Genomic DNA, 13,265 nt, shown 5'->3' with positions numbered 1-13,265 from the left:
GCTGTTTTTGTTCATGGATAGCTGTCTAATTGTTAATCTTTGTCAGAGGATGGAGGCCGTGATTTCCTATGTCACCATTTTGGTGATGTCATTCTCTGTCCTCTTTGAATCTCCAGTACCTTGTGTGGTTTCTGAGTAGAGTTAGGGCTTGGTAAAAAGTTGTACAAATAATCCACAGTCTTCCATTCTGTTCCAGTATACATGGGCCTTATGATTTTTAGGAACTAGGTAAGAGATAAAAGGGATGCAGAAGTGCAGCCTCAGTACTACTTTCTCCCATGTAGAGGAGCAAGATTATTCCAGGGTCCTAGGAGTCTTCAGAGAACTTTTATGGGTCCCATAGTGCTCTCCTGGCTGCAAGGGAAGGTCGAAAGGAAGTGTCTCTCAGGGCTGATCTCTGAAGCTCCCATCATAATTAGACATGGAAGGGGGCAAAATTGGCTGGCAATGGAACCCTATAGAATCTGTGGCGGATATCTCTTTTTCCTGTCATATGTTAATGGCATCTTTGTTTCCTTTGTCTTTGATGTCTTTTTTCTTCCTTCCCCACATATTATTCCACTTGTTCATGGTTCCAGTGAGCAGAAAACAAGCAATGTTTACTAGTGGATCTAGTAATTACTAGTTATTGTTACAAATAAGATGGTGATTAGCATTTTCCAAATGTTTAGCCTTCAACATGATCCTCACACTGGCACTGTATTAGGTGCTTTTACATACGTTGTTTTATTCAGCTTTGACAAAACCTCTATGAATTAAGTAATCGTATCTTTAACCTACCAGTGAGGGAAGTGAAGATCAAAGAAGTGAAGTTATTTGCCTAAGATCACCTGTTGGTAAACAAAAAAATCAGGATCTGGCTCTAGACTTGTCTGCTACAAAACATGACTTTCACTGGGAGAAGCTTCCTACAAGAGGTAGTAGATCTTACCGGAAGAAAATGACACACATGTTGTAGAAATAGGAAAGAGGTTTGTTCATACAGAGGGACAACTTGGGGACAGTCTCAGAGGTGGAGAGAATAATGGCAGGAGTAAGAGAAATTATGACAATTAAATATTGTGAGATTTGGAGCAAAATTTCTTTTTTTGGGGGGGGCAAAATTTCTAATCATATATACATAATAGGTAATGTTTCCTGTCTGGGATATCGAGTGAAATCTCAATTTTTTTTAGAGAGGGAGGGGGCATAGGCAGAGTGAGAGAGAGAATCCCAAGGAGGCTCCATGTCCAGCACAGAGCCCAATGTGGGTCTCAATCTCACAACCTTGAGATCATGATCTGAGTTGAAATTAAGAGTCAGGCACATTAGAAATGATGAATACCCACCATTTGCTTCGACGTGGATGGAACTGGAGGGTATTATGCTGAGTGAGGTAAGTCAATCGGAGGACAAACATGATTTCACTTAACGGGGAATATAAAAAATAGTGAAAGAGATTATAGGGAAAGGAGAGAAAGCGAGTGGGAAAAATCAGAGAGGGTGACGGAACATGAGAGACTCCTAACTCTGGGAAATGAACAAGGGGTGGTAGAAGGGGAGGTGGGCGGGGTAGGGGTGACTGGGTGATGGGCACTGGGGGGGCACTTGACGGGATGAGCACTGGGTGTTATGCTGTATGTTGGCAAATCGAACTCCAATAAAAAAAACTTACAAAAAAAATAAAAACCACATTGTTAAAAAAAAAAAGAGAGAGAGAGAGAGACACTTAACTGACTGAGCCACGCAGGTGCCCTGAAATCTCAACTTTTCAGAAATGATTTAGACAGACCAAAATCTCCTTCCCCAGTCAAGGTATTTTAGAGCATAACATTATATATCCATTGCATCTGTATCATCTATTCACTGAATTCATAGACTACTTCTGGTACTTACAGAGTAGAATATATTAATTGTGGACTGCTGGTATTAACATGCCTTTCTTGCTTCACTTGAGATGAAATTCTACAGCAAGTGTTTTCCAAAGTTCCACTTGATAAAATGAGAACAGCAGGAAAATCAATTACAAAGAGAGAAGTCAAAGAAAGTAAAGGTATATCTTTAAAATTTTAAGTGTATATGTTTATAAAGGCCTATGTATTGTATTGTTTGTACTACCCTATCATTTTAGCATTCTTAACCCAGGTGTGTTAACTGAGATATGGAAGAAAAAATTATCCAATATATTCTCTATAACCTTCTGCCAACTCTGGAAACCTGTGTTCTAAAGTATGAGTAGCACTGTATTGTGGGGATGATCTCTGAAGTCCATGTGTTAGGCAGGTTCTCTCACCCTGGAGGCTCTCCAGAGGATAGGAACAGATTTACAAGTGATGCTCACTGTCCCTGGTAATACTTGCTGTGAGTAGCGTAATGACTTTCTATTCAACAGCACTTTATAGTTCAATGTGCATGAGTGACCTGGTCACTGGCTTGGGATAGTAAAGCCTTCCCATATCCCTCTTCATCATCTCCCCACCTTGTACCCTAGCCTCTGGAAAATATTTTCACCAAGAGACAGAGCCAGATTATTTCTATCTTTGGACTGATGCTCAAATGCCAAAGCCAAGGCAAGGAAACTGTCACAAATGCAAAAAACATGTACATTAGTGTAAATCACACAAGTGACAGAGAAAACCTTTAAAGTGGACACTGTGTACATTAGGAAAATATTTAAATTGAATAATTAATTATCGGGATAATCCAGGCCTGTATGCTATGTTGAAATTATGGTACTATTAGCAAACCATTTTTATATCCAATGAAATGGTCCTCCCAATTGCATTTTATAAACCACACATTATTTTTTTTTAAGATTTTATTTATTTATTCATGAGAGATGCAGAGAGAAAGAGAGGCAGAGACACAGGCAGAGGGAGAATCAGGCTCGATGCCGAGAACCCGATGTGAGACTCGATCCTGGGACCCTAGGGTCACACCCTGAGCTGAAGGCAGACGCTCAACCACTGAGCTACCCAGGCATCCCTATAAACCACACATTAAAGTGAATATTTTACTGTGTAATAATGATGGTGTACCCTGCACAATGTTTTATTATGTTCCCTTGGCTGACACAATATAAAGAACACATTTTTTTACAAAGTGCATGAGTGATTGTATCTGCAGACACTTCATGAATGCTCTTTCACTTATGATAGGTGGCTGCTGTGGCCCTAAAACTTCTTCATTAGGGAATAAATTTCTCCTCCCTGCTGTTTTTACCCACTCCCTATGGCCAGAGAAAAAGGCTAGTCTTGACCTAGAATCAAGAAAATGTATTCAAACACTTAGGCATCACAATGTCCATAATGAAAATCCTGAAAATGTACTTCAAAATTCCATGAGTTGCTACATCTTTTAGCAGAGTTAACCCATATCCTTGATGTGGCCCCATGAGTGTCAGCAGAAGTCTTGAAATCACTCCATGACATCCTAGAGGAGATTGTTAACCCAGTGCTTTTCCATTTATACCTTCGTTTTTTCCATTCGTCAATGACAACATCAGAAATTCCTTGTGCTTATCAAACAGGTCAGGTAGGGGGTGGCCTGAGGCCCTCTGAGCCCCCTCCAAACATAGACTCTAGTGTGGTTTAGTGCAGAGTATGCAGTAGTGTTGTTCCCTGTCCTCCAAAACAAGAAGGCATCACATTTCCAAGATGGTCAAAGTCATTGCTTGTTGGCATCTTTTCCTATGGAGGGGAAAGTTTTTGTTGAGAAGACACTGAGACGTTGTGTCCATCTCTCTTTGCTCTCCCCCAGAACTGAACACTGAGCATAACCATGCTTGGATCCAGGGTCACCTATTGCAGTTTATAGTAGATACGAACACTGGGATGTGATAAGGGGATAGCACTTTTCATCCACAGATGACATCAGCAAATTTCATCTCTTTCCTTCTTCACAGGCCTCTTGTGGTTGGCACCTTTCCCACCAGTCTCAGATGGGAAAGCCAAATCCCTCAGAACTCTACTGCCCAAGAGCACGAGGCACTCAAAAGGTGGACTAGAACCCAAGTCCAGTTCTCCTTCTCCTGGAGCAGGTGAAGTGTGTGATACTCCTCTCAAAATACCGTGCAAGAGAATATTGACTTAAAAAGAATACATGCAGGTCCAGTGAATGATTTAATCACAGATAAGGTTTATTTTTCCATAGGCTATCCTCCAGTAAAGAGCTTGAAAAATACTGAATTAATATCAAGTTCAAATAATCGAGAACAACATTTAGCTAAACTATTTGGTAAGTACCTCCCTCATGTGAAGCCATCAGGTTGTATTTGAAGAGTCTCGTCCTTGTCCATGGTTGTTGCTCAGATAACCTAGTGCTTGGATGGGAGGGAGAGTGCTTGCCTTGAATTCTCTTGAGGTTATAACCAGTTCTTTGAATGTCAGAGTCCAAGGAAATTAGGCAAAGCATAGAAGATAAACACATGGAAAGGATTCTTCTCCTCAAAGTGGGGTCTATGTAGCAGCAGCAGGGCCACTGTGTTCCCACAAGTTACTGCAAGTGCTGAGTCAGACCCCACCTTAGACCAGCTGCATCACATCTGCCTGACAAGATCTCTGGGAGATTCCTGCAGCAGTAGAGTGGCCCTGAGGCCCCAAGTCCTCATCCCTGGTTGAGCATAAGAATCCCCTGGGGAGATTTTTAAAAAGATGCCTGATCAGGTTCCCTGGCATAGGATGAGCTACTTGCACCAGTAGTTTTTAAACTCTCCAGATGATTCTAGGCTGGGATTCATTCATCTATTTCATCTTTCATGTAACATTTGAGAAAACCAAGGCCTGGAAAGAAGATGGTAGAAAGCTCCAATAAATATGTTAAAATTGAACTGCTAAGAAGTGTCTTAAGCAACTATTTTGGAATATTGGATTCTAGTTGAGTACTTGTATAGTCCAGAGGAATGCTTGATGAAAAGACTGGTAAATTTTAATGGATTTTAGTGTTTCATGTAGATCCTACTATTCTCCTTCCCCCAGTACCACCGCAGGTAGCCAAGTAGTTGGCAGCCTGCATTCCATCCAGCAGTGTAGTTTGTTAGTGTCATCTTCAATGTGTTTACTGTCTTTGATGAGTTAAGGAAATGAGAGAAAAAGAACTTAAGGAAATCACAGAGACAATGTTTGAACAAAATAAGAATATTATTTTTTTTTTTTTTAATTTTTATTTATTTTTACTTATGATAGTCACAGAGAGAGAGAGAGGCAGAGACACAGGCAGAGGGAGAAGCAGGCTCCATGCACCAGGAGCCTGATATGGGATTCGATCCCGGGTCTCCAGGATCACGCCCTGGGCCAAAGGCAGGCGCCAAACTGCTGCGCCACCCAGGGATCCCAAAATAAGAATATTAATAAAGAAATAGAAATTATAGAAAGGAACCAAAGAGATTCTACAGTTGAAAAATATAGTGGCTAAAATGAAAAACCCATTAGAGGGATTTTTGATAGCAGATTTGAGCAGACAGAAGTAAGGATCAGTAAATTTGAACCGGGACAGTTAAAATTGTCCAGTCTAAGGAGCAGAAAGAAAAAAAAATGGGAAAAAAATTAAAAACAGACAGAGGATGAGGGACCTGTGAAATAGTATCAAGTGTACCAACATATACATTACAGAAATCCCAGAAGGAGGAGAGAGAAAGGGGCAGAGAAAATATATGAGGAAATAATGGCCCCAAACTTCTCAAATTAGATGATTTTACACATCAAAGAAGCTCTAGAAACTCCAGGCATAAATGCAAGAGATTCACACTGAAACACATTATAGTCAAATTGTTGAAGCCCAAAGACAAAGCCCAAATTGTTGAAGTTCAAAGCCCATCTTGAAGGCAGCAAAGGAAAAACTCCTCATTGTTTACAAGAGATCCTCAATAAGATTAATGGGTGATTTCTCTTAAAAAATCATGGAGGGGACAGCCCCGGTGGCGCAGCGGTTTAGCGCCGCCTTCAGCCCAGGGTGTGATCCTGGGGACCTTGGATTGAGTCCCACATCGGGCTTCCTGCATGGAGCCTGCTTCTCCCTCTGCCTGTGTCTCTGCCCCCCCCCTCTCTCAATAAATAAATAAAAATAAATCTTAAAAAAAAAATCATGGAGTGGGGGATCCCTGGGTGGCTCAGCGGTTTGGCGCCTGCCTTTGGCCCAGGGTGCGATCCCGGAGTCCTGGGATGGAGTCCCACGTTGGGCTCCTGGCATGGAGCCTGCTTCTCCCTCTGCCTGTGTCTCTGCCTCTCTCTCTCTCTCTCTCTCTCTCTCTGTCTGTCTATCATGAATAAATAAATAAAATCTTTAAAAAAAATCATGGAGGTCAGAAGCAACGATATGACATATTTAAAGTCCTGAAAGAAAAGTACTGTCAATGGATAATTTTGTATTTGACAAAATTATTTTTTGAGCATAAAAGATAAATTAAGACATTTCCAGGTAAACAAAAGTTAAGAGATCTACCCCATAATACATGCTATAGAGAGTACTTCAGGCTGAGAAGACACTAGACAGTCAAAAATTTGAGAATAAAGGTGACTACATAGATAAATATAAAAAACAACATTATTGTTAATTTTGGTTTATTACTCCATTCCTTTTTGCAATGTGATTTATTTATTTTTTTTTAATTTTTTTTTTATTGGTGTTCAATTTACTAACATACAGAATAACACCCAGTGCCCGTCACCCATTCACTCCCACCCCCCGCCCTCCTCCCCTTCTACCACCCCTAGTTCGTTTCCCAGAGTTAGCAGTCTTTACGTTCTGTCTCCCTTTCTGATATTTCCCACCCATTTCTTCTCCCTTCCCTTATTTTCCCTTTCACTATTATTTATATTCCCCAAATGAATGAGAACATATAATGTTTGTCCTTCTCCGACTGACTTACTTCACTCAGCATAATACCCTCCAGTTCCATCCACGTTGAAGCAAATGGTGGGTATTTGTCATTTCTAATAGCTGAGTAATATTCCATTTACCCCAAAGATACAAATGCAATGAAACGCCGGGACACCTGCACCCCGATGTTTCTAGCAGCAATGGCCACTATAGCCAAACTGTGGAAGGAGCCTCGGTGTCCAACGAAAGATGAATGGATAAAGAAGATGTGGTTTATGTATGCAATGTGATTTAAAAGGCGATGAATATGGGCAGCCCCGGTGGCGCAGCGGTTTAGCGCCGCCTGCAGCCCGGAGTGTGATCCTGGAGACCCAGGATCGAGTCCCACGTCGGGCTCCCCGCGTGGAGCCTGCTTCTCCCTCTGCCTGTGTCTATGCATCTCTCTCTGTGTGTGTCTCTCATAAATAAATAAAAATCTTAAAAAAAAAAAAAAGGCGATGAATAAAACAACGATCGCAAATTTATGTTCATGGACATACCATATGTAAAAATGTAATTTGTGACAATATAGGGGGAGGTGGAGATATATATGAGCAGAGTGTTTATATACTATTGAAACTAAGTGGGTACTATTCAAACTAGGTTGTTATAAGTTTAAGATGTTAGTTATAATCCCCAAAGTAACCACACAGAAAAGAACTAAAAAATATACAGAAAAGGAACAAAAAAGACAATCAAAATATAACATTACAAAAAATCAGCTAACTCCTAAAGGAAAGCAGTAATGTAGGAACTGAGGAACAAAAATTTATAGGACACAGAACACAAATAGTTAAATAGCAGAAGTAAATTCTTTATCAGTAATTACTTTAAGTGTAAATGGATTAAATTCTTATTAAAGGGCAGAGATTAGCATATTGGCTAGAAAATTCAATTTTCTTGTTGGGAATGTAAAATGGTGCTTCTGCAATGGAGAACAGTATGGCTTTTCCTCAAACAATTAACAATAGAATTACCATATGACCCAGCAATCCCATATTTGGTTATATATCTCAAAGAATTGGAAGTCTCAAAGAGATATTTGCCATGCTTATAGCAGCATTCTTCACAATAACCAAAGGTGGAAGCTACCCAAGTGTTCATGGATGAATAGACTAAGAAATGTGGTGTATACACACAATGCAATATTCAGCTTTAAAAAGGAAGGAAATTCTGTCACATGCTACAACATGGATGTACCTTGAGGACATTATGTCAAATGAAATAAGCAAGTCACAGGAAAGCAAATACTGTATGATTCTACTTATAAAAGATATTTGGAGTCAAATTCATAGAAAGAAAGTAAAATGGTAGTTGCCAGGGGCTGGAGGACCGGAGGTGGAAACAGGGAGTTTAATGAGTATGGAGTTTCAGTTTTGTATGATGAAAAAGTTCTGGATATCTGTTATACAACAAGGAGAATAAACAACATTACTGAATTGTATGCTTAAAAATGACTAGGATGTTAGGGGCACTTGTCTGACTGGCTCAGTCAGTGGAGTGTGCAACTCTTGATCTCAGGGTTGTGGGTTCGACCCCCATGTTGGGTGTAGAGATTATATAAAAATAATAAAATCTCTAAAAAATTATTAGGGTGGTAATTTTGTGTTATGTGTTTTTTTACTAAATTAAAAAGTAAAATTTATTAAAATCCTTTTGTGATAAAAAACACTCAGTAAACTAGGAATACAAGGGCACTTCCTCAATGTGATAAGGGACATATGAAAAAGCAACAGCAACATCATACTCAATGATGAAAGTATGGATGTTTTTCCCCTAATATGAGGCATGAGACATTCTTTCAACATAGACTGTAAGTCCTAGTAGACAAATTACACAAGAAAAAGAAATAGAAAGATCTAAAATGGATCCATAAAAAGTTCACAAAAAATTATTAGAGCTAAAAAATTAATTCTGATAGCCATTAATTTGTTCTCTAGAGTTAAGTCTGTTTCTTAATTTGCCTCTCTCTCTCTCTCTGTTTCCCCCCTTCTCTCCTTTGTTTTGTTTTTTAAATTCTGCATAGGAGTGAAATCATGTGGTAATCAAATGAAATCATTTGTCTTTCTCTGAATGATTTATTTCTCTTAATATAATACTGTCTAGTTCCATCTGAAAGTTTGCAGGATATAAAAACAACACAGAAAAATCATTTGTATTTCTATATTCTGATATGAATAGTCCAAAAAAAGAAAAGAAATAAAGAAAAATATTCTACTTACAATGGCATCAAAAAGATTAAAATACTTAGGAATACATTTAGCGAAGGAGGCAAATGACTTATACACAGAAAAGGACAAACCATTAATGGAAGAAATGAAAGAAGATCTAAATGAATGGAAAGATATCCTATGTTTATGAATTGAAAGACTTACTGTTGTAAAGATGACAATAGTCCCCAAAGTAATCTATAGATTTAGTGCAAATCCTATCAAAATTCCAATTGCTTTTTTTTTTTTTTTCAAAAATAGAAAAACTCATTCTGAAATTCCTGTAGAATCTCAGTAGACCCAAAGTAGTCAAAATAATTTTTTTTTTGTTGTTGTTTTTGCTTTTTTTTTTTTTTTTTTTTTTTTTTTTTTTTTTAGTCAAAATAATTTTGAAACAGAAGAACATATTTGAGGGGCACCTGGGTGGCTCAGTTGGTTAAGCCTCTGACTCTTGGTTTCAGCTCAGGTCATGATTTCATGGGTTGTGGAACTGAGCCCTGTCTTGGGTTCTGTGCTTAGTGGGGGATCTGCTGAAGATTCTCTCTCTCCCTTTTCCTCTACACTCCACCCCCTCTAAAATAAATAAATAAATCTTAAAAAAAAAGAACAAAAATTTGGAAGAACCCCACTTCCTTATTCCAAGACTTACTATAAAACTACAGTGATTTAAAGAGTGTGATGCTGGCATAAGGCTCTCTAGATTATAGATCAATGGAGTAGAATAGAGAGTCCAGAAATAAATGCATACATCCATGGTCAGTTGATTTTCCAAAGGTTCCAAGACCATTCAAGGAGAGAGAATAGTCTCTTCGACAATTTGTTCTGGGAAAGCTGGGTATTCATGTGAAAAAAAAAATGAGGTTGAATCTTTATACTATACACAAAAATTAAAACTCAACTGGGTGAAAGGCCTACATTTTTAGCTTAAACTTAAAATTCTAGAAAAAAACAGGAGAAAATCTTCATGACCTTGGATTAGGCAAAGGTGCATTTATTTTGACATCAAAAGCATAGGCAATAAAAGGAAAAATAGATAAATTGGACTTCAGTAAAATTAAAAACTGTGCATCAAGAAATACTTCCACAGAATGGGAGTAAATATGTGCAAATCATATATCTGATAAGGAATTAAGATCTAGAATATATAGAGAATTCCTACAACTCAAAAACAACAAAACCAACTAACCAAACGACTCAATTTAAAAATGAATGAAGGACTTGAATAGACATTTTCACAGCTCTAGGAGTGTAAGCACTGATGCCTCTCTCCATGTTAAGACCTATTGGGTGTTCTGATCACAGAGCTCTATGCCTGTTGGTCCTGTTTGGACATCTCTCTCTACATGGGACATAGACCTTTTTTCCAGGAGTTGTCTCGTGTCAGGATTTCTGGGTTTGCCCTTCCTCCACGTGTGCTATTAAAGAGGCTCCAGTAAATCTGCACTGAGTATCTGGCTGATTGAATGATGGATAGGTTATCATGATTGAATGAGTGAAGGGATGCAGATAGCTCTTGTAGCCTCCTACTGTGCTTTCAGGAATTCTCACCTGGGATCAGAAGACTTTTCTCCTTCTTGCAGGAGCTCCATATCTCTGAATACCACCCTACATGTGTGGAAGGGGAGTGAGTGAGTGTGAAGATGGGTGTTTAGTTCAGGGTTTGGGAAGATCCCATCAACTCAGAAAGGCCTACTGACCTGCCCAGCATCATGCTAGTGTTGGTCTTGGCATTGGTGGGCTACCAATAAACTCTCCAGGTTCTCTCTGAGCAACAAATCAGGTTTGTGTAGGTCAACACATCCATCAGGGAAGGGGCTGATAACATGATGGCAAAGACTAAGTACCTCTGCCAGATAGGGGACAAGTTGAGTAGAGATGGTTCATCCTCTCTGTACTATCTAAAATGGCACTGTTCTAGGTTAATAACATCTCATTTTAAAAAATTAACTTCCTGTTCAAAAAGGTACAAAGGTAATGTGTTTAGTGACCTCATGAATCAGTACAAAAATGAGTAAAGAAAAAGTTAATAGTCTTCTTGCTACACCCTATCAGCCAGGTGTGTATTCCTCCTCTCCATCTCTCTCCATGCCAGTAAATACGTATGTGCTTATGCGGAGATTTTTCTTGGTTTTACTGCTTTTACAAAATTGGGGTTATTTTCAATAGTGCAGTTTTCTCACCTTGGTTGGAAAGTGTTGGTTCTGGTGAATTAAAAAGTTTGGTATTTATACAAGTGATAGTCTCCTTATATATATGAAACTAAAACATTACATTTAATGCTGAAGTTCTATTTGATCTGTCTTTATTCCCTACCTTCTTAAGATAACTATTTTGATTTAGTTTTTAAGATTTTATTTATTTATTTGAGAGAGAGAGAGAGTGTGTGTGTGTGCATGAGTAGGGAGAGGGGCAGAAGGAGAAGCTGACTCCCCACTGAGGGGGCAGGGTGCAGGATAATGTAGGGCTTGATCCTGGTACCCTGAGTTCATGACCTAAGCTTCAGGCAGACAATCAACTGAGCCACCCAGGTGCCCCAACTATTTTAGTTTTCTTTTATCATACATTTACAGCCATGTATATATACTTGTAGAAATTGGGTAGCATTGTGTTAACACATTTTTTTAAATAAAATGGGATCGTAGTATGAAAAAAATGGCAGTGGTGGCAAGCACTTATCATTTTGTATAAGTAAATTTGATAGTTAATTTTTTGGGGGTCCTTAAGCATGTATTCCAACAAGTGAGTAGACCACCCACCAATGTACTAACAGTCTTGAAAAAGGACTCAGAATATATACACTATGGATGGAATTTGTAAGGAATATTTTCCCTGATTTTGCAAAGTAAACCTAGAAGGAACAATAATCTGCCGTCCTCAGGGAAAAGTAGAAGCCTGAAAACTTTAAAAAGGAAAGAGAGATTTGTATATTTTAAAATATATAGCCATGAGGAATTAGGAACAGTTTATAAAGAGCCTTCTGACTTTTAGAAACCTGTCCTGCTTTATTTTTTCCCTGGCAGACTTCACCCTATAAAAATATATGGGCCATCTTGAGGAAATCTCAGAGGTGGGTCAGAATGACAGTAGGAGGAAGAAGAAAAATAATGACACTACATGTCATGAGGTTTGGGGCAAGGTTTCTAGCTGCATAACTTTTTATGGGAAATATTTACTGCTCGAGACATCTGGTGCAATCCCACTTTTTCAGAAATGATTGTAGGAGGGACGCCTGGGTGGCTCAGGTTGTGATCCTGGGGTCTTGGGATCGAGTCCCACATAGGGGTCCCTGCAGGGAGCCTGCTTCTCCCTCTGCCTGTGTCTCTGCCTCTCTCTCTCTGTGTCTCTCATGAATAAATAAATAAATAAAATAATTGTAGGAGTTAGGATTTCCCTTCCCAAGACAAGATATTTCAGAATATAATTTCATATTTCCTTTGAGCTTATATCATTTATTTACTACATTTGTAGACTGCTTTAGGTACTTACAAGAGAAAAATATCAATCCTCCATGGCTGGTATTAATATGCCTTTTTTACTTCACTTGAGATGATATTCTACACCAAGTGTTTTACAAGGTTCCACATGAGACATCGTTTGCTGAAGCAAGGACAGCAGGCAACTCAATTACAAAGAGAGAAATGAAAGAAAGCAAGTATATGTCTTTCAAACTAGAAATGCATATATTCGTAGAGGTCTATATATATTGTATTACATGTACAGTGCTATCATTTTAGCATTTGTTAAAATAGCTCCCTGTGTGGCAAAGACAAATGGAGAAATGAAGGAAAGAATTGTCTGAGAACCTCACTATAGCTTCTAAGTCTATGGTCTAAAATGTACCTGTCCCTCAGTTTTGGGGAGATCCTTGGAGTTCATGTATCAAGCAGGTTCTCACTTTCTGGAGGTTCAGAGGACAGGAACTGGAATTCCAAGTGGTGTTTAGTGTTCCTGACAATGGGAGCCTTGAGTAATGTAGTAACTTTATATTGAACACACTTAATATTTCCCGATGCGTAGTTTTATACTTTGCTTAGCCCCTGGGGATAGCTGGTGCAGTCATTAGTACCCCATTCAATGGATAAGACCCAGGCCAAAAAATTACTTGCACTAGACACACCAGTGGAATTAACAAAAATGAAAAAAAAAAAAAAAACTCTTCCCAAAAGTAGCTTCGTATTATTATTTTTTTTAAAGTAGCAGTTTGAGAATTAAGACAGGTGT

General features: G+C 38.7%; 1 protein-coding gene across 3 annotated transcripts in view; it reads left to right on the top strand.

Annotated features, from left to right (window-relative positions):
- Positions 1-13,265, top strand: part of C10H2orf92 (chromosome 10 C2orf92 homolog) — a 46,121-nt gene that overhangs the window by 22,497 nt on the left and 10,359 nt on the right. For 2 of the 3 annotated variants that reach the window (XM_049115860.1, XM_049115861.1), the window contains 4 exons: positions 1,937-2,032; positions 3,884-4,018; positions 4,132-4,215; positions 12,591-12,692. In XM_049115860.1, coding sequence (XP_048971817.1) covers positions 1,937-2,032; positions 3,884-4,018; positions 4,132-4,215; positions 12,591-12,692 — 417 coding nt within the window. The remainder of the gene's footprint in view (positions 1-1,936; positions 2,033-3,883; positions 4,019-4,131; positions 4,216-12,590; positions 12,693-13,265) is intronic. The other variant, XM_049115862.1, reaches the window with a different exon arrangement.

The sequence above is a fragment of the Canis lupus genome, chromosome 10, assembly GCF_003254725.2.
Source record: "Canis lupus dingo isolate Sandy chromosome 10, ASM325472v2, whole genome shotgun sequence".
In the NCBI taxonomy this organism is placed as follows: Eukaryota; Metazoa; Chordata; class Mammalia; order Carnivora; family Canidae; genus Canis; species Canis lupus.
Note: the sequence above shows the minus strand (reverse complement) of the source record. Positions and strands in the feature narration are given on the sequence as shown.